Source organism: Eurypyga helias, unplaced genomic scaffold, assembly GCF_000690775.1.
Source record: "Eurypyga helias isolate BGI_N326 unplaced genomic scaffold, ASM69077v1 scaffold16868, whole genome shotgun sequence".
Lineage (NCBI taxonomy): Eukaryota > Metazoa > Chordata > Aves > Eurypygiformes > Eurypygidae > Eurypyga > Eurypyga helias.
In genome coordinates this window covers 308-2,612 of record NW_010266598.1, presented here as the reverse complement: position 1 = coordinate 2,612, position 2,305 = coordinate 308, and the positions used below count along the sequence as shown (strand labels likewise).

General features: G+C 48.7%; 1 protein-coding gene across 1 annotated transcript in view; it reads left to right on the top strand.

Annotated features, from left to right (window-relative positions):
• Positions 1 to 1,633, top strand: part of LOC104513719 (meiosis 1 arrest protein-like) — a gene marked incomplete at its 3' end in the record, with an annotated part of 15,788 nt that extends 14,155 nt beyond the window's left edge. Inside the window, exon 4 of the mRNA XM_010157171.1 lies at positions 1,460 to 1,633. Within this exon, the coding sequence (XP_010155473.1) occupies positions 1,460 to 1,633 (174 nt within the window). The remainder of the gene's footprint in view (positions 1 to 1,459) is intronic.
• Positions 1,634 to 2,305: the final 672 nt, after the last annotated feature.

Genomic DNA, 2,305 nt, shown 5'->3' with positions numbered 1-2,305 from the left:
GTTTCTTATTTTAAAGGTCCCTCCCCCCCCAAACCATTCTGTGGTTCTATGATTAAGATTAAACCCTTGCAAAAAAAAAACCAAACAAACCCAAACCACCCCCAAATTACAACTCAAAGGTGCATCCCTCAAAGGCACCTTAAAGACCATCCAGTTCCAACTCCCCTGCCATGGGCAGAGACACCTTCCACTAGACCAGGTTGCTCCAAGCCTCATCCAGCCTGGCCTTGGACACTTCCAGGGATGGGGCATCCACAGCTTCTCTGGGTAACCTGTCCCAGTGCCTCCCCACCCTCTGCAGGAAGGATTCCTTCTTGATGTCCAATTTAACCCTCCCCACTTTCAATTTAACCCCATTACCCCTTGTCCTGTCACTACAGGCCCTTGTAAAAAGTCCCCCCCAGCTTCCTTGTAGCCCCTTCAGGCACTGGAAGGTGCTATAAGGTCTCCCCGGAGCCTTTCCTTCTCCAGGCTGAACACCCCAACTCTCCCAGCCTGTCCCCACAGCAGAGGTGCTCCAGCCCTCGGAGCATCTCCGTGGCCTCCTCTGGACTCGGATCTTGTTTAGGACCTCCTTTACTCTGCTGTCCAGCCTACATTTCTCCATTCCTCAATGTTGTTGCTGGATCATACACATTTGCTCTGCACCTCCAATACAGTAGCTTAAATACTTGATAATGTCCTTGCAAACGTTTCCACTTTCTCCTTTTCATTTTTTTTTAACAAGTCTCTAAATTTTACGCATTTCACTGATTTGAGCTTAGTGCTGACGGTGGTGGATAGGTTGGACTCTTGCCTGCAAGGATGTCCTGCTGTTCCCCAGCACTTCAGCAGTAACCCATGGAAATATGTCCTCTGTGTTGGAGGTCCAGGCCCAGTTGGACAGGTCACTGCTCTTCTCAGTGCTGTGACTAGCTGCTCCTTCAAACACACGTTGAGGATGTTTAGGGGTGTAGTTGTGGGGCCATATTGCAAAGTATGAGGAGTAATACTTTTCCATCACTGCTACACAATTCCCCATCACTATAGCATTTCAGTTTTGCAGGCGCTCTTGATTTCTTACAGCATCACATACCCAGTGTCCCTTGCTTAGGGGAAAGGAGGAAATGGTTTTAAACAGTGAGGAGAGGCTCTGAGGCCAGTGCTGAGGTGACCACAGCAGAGGATGGTTTGCAGCAGTCACAGCTAGTCCTCGGAAGACCACCAGTAGCCAGTCCACCCACCCCATTGATGAGGAGTGCGGCCTGGGGAAGCAGCTCAGCTTCCAGCACTGTCCTTATATAATTGAGGGCTGGAGTCACAGTGCTGTGCTGTGATTTGCACAGTAATGGCTTCTAAAGCACTTGGTGAAAGCACTTGAGGGACTAAAGAGGTATAGTGTAGTGGAAAAAGCAAAAGAAGGTTCTTTCCTATGGCTGAAAAGATTTGTGCTTTTTCACCTTTTTTTTTTTTCCTGCAGATATTGCGATCCTGGGAATGGACATCGATGTGCAAACCACAGAGGACAATGTCATCAGCTTGGAGATGCTGTTTAAAACATGGCTGCACGACTCCGGCACTGAGAGAGAACACCTCCATCTCCTCCTTCCGTCAGGAGGCTTCAGCCCTGCCACTGCACCCAGGACCCCTCTAAGTATTTAATTTCCTCTCCCCCCCTGCAGAAGCTCCTAAATACCACAGCCTTACAGGTTACCCAGGCCCGTCCCATGGGCACGTTCCCTCACATTTAGAGACCCGGGTAAGGTCTCTGGGTGACTCTGAGAGCTGTCTGGAGTTTCTGCTGTTTCAGGCTTAGCATACTTCTAGGTTGCTGCCACGTCCTGTGCCTGCCGATGCCATCATTCATTTCCATTCTGCAGCAAAAAGGAGCCTTGGGGAGTATGTGCATTTATAGGCACTTGGTCAAGGTGAAAGGGGTCAGGTACCGAGAGCCAAAGGCCTTCTGGCTCAGTTCTATAGCCTTAAAAATTGTGTTTGATAAACTCTGTGCCAGAGCTGCACTGAAATAGAGGCTGTCTTACAAAGGGACTTGGCTTCTATGTATATCTGTTGATTAGGCAGTAAAATAGTTAACGTTCCAGCTGGAGCTACCAACAGGCAGAATAATGCATGGGAAAATTTATAAGGACTAGATAATTTTTTTTTCCTTTACTAGTCTGTCCAAATCCCTAATCCATCCTTGGGTGAGCGTTGAAAACACCAACAGCTACAGCAGGAATTGATGTTTCCCCTAAGTTGTTGTTAACTGCATCGTCACTGTTGCGCTGCCGTGGGAATCTCCGTGCGTGTGCAGCTCCAGCAATCC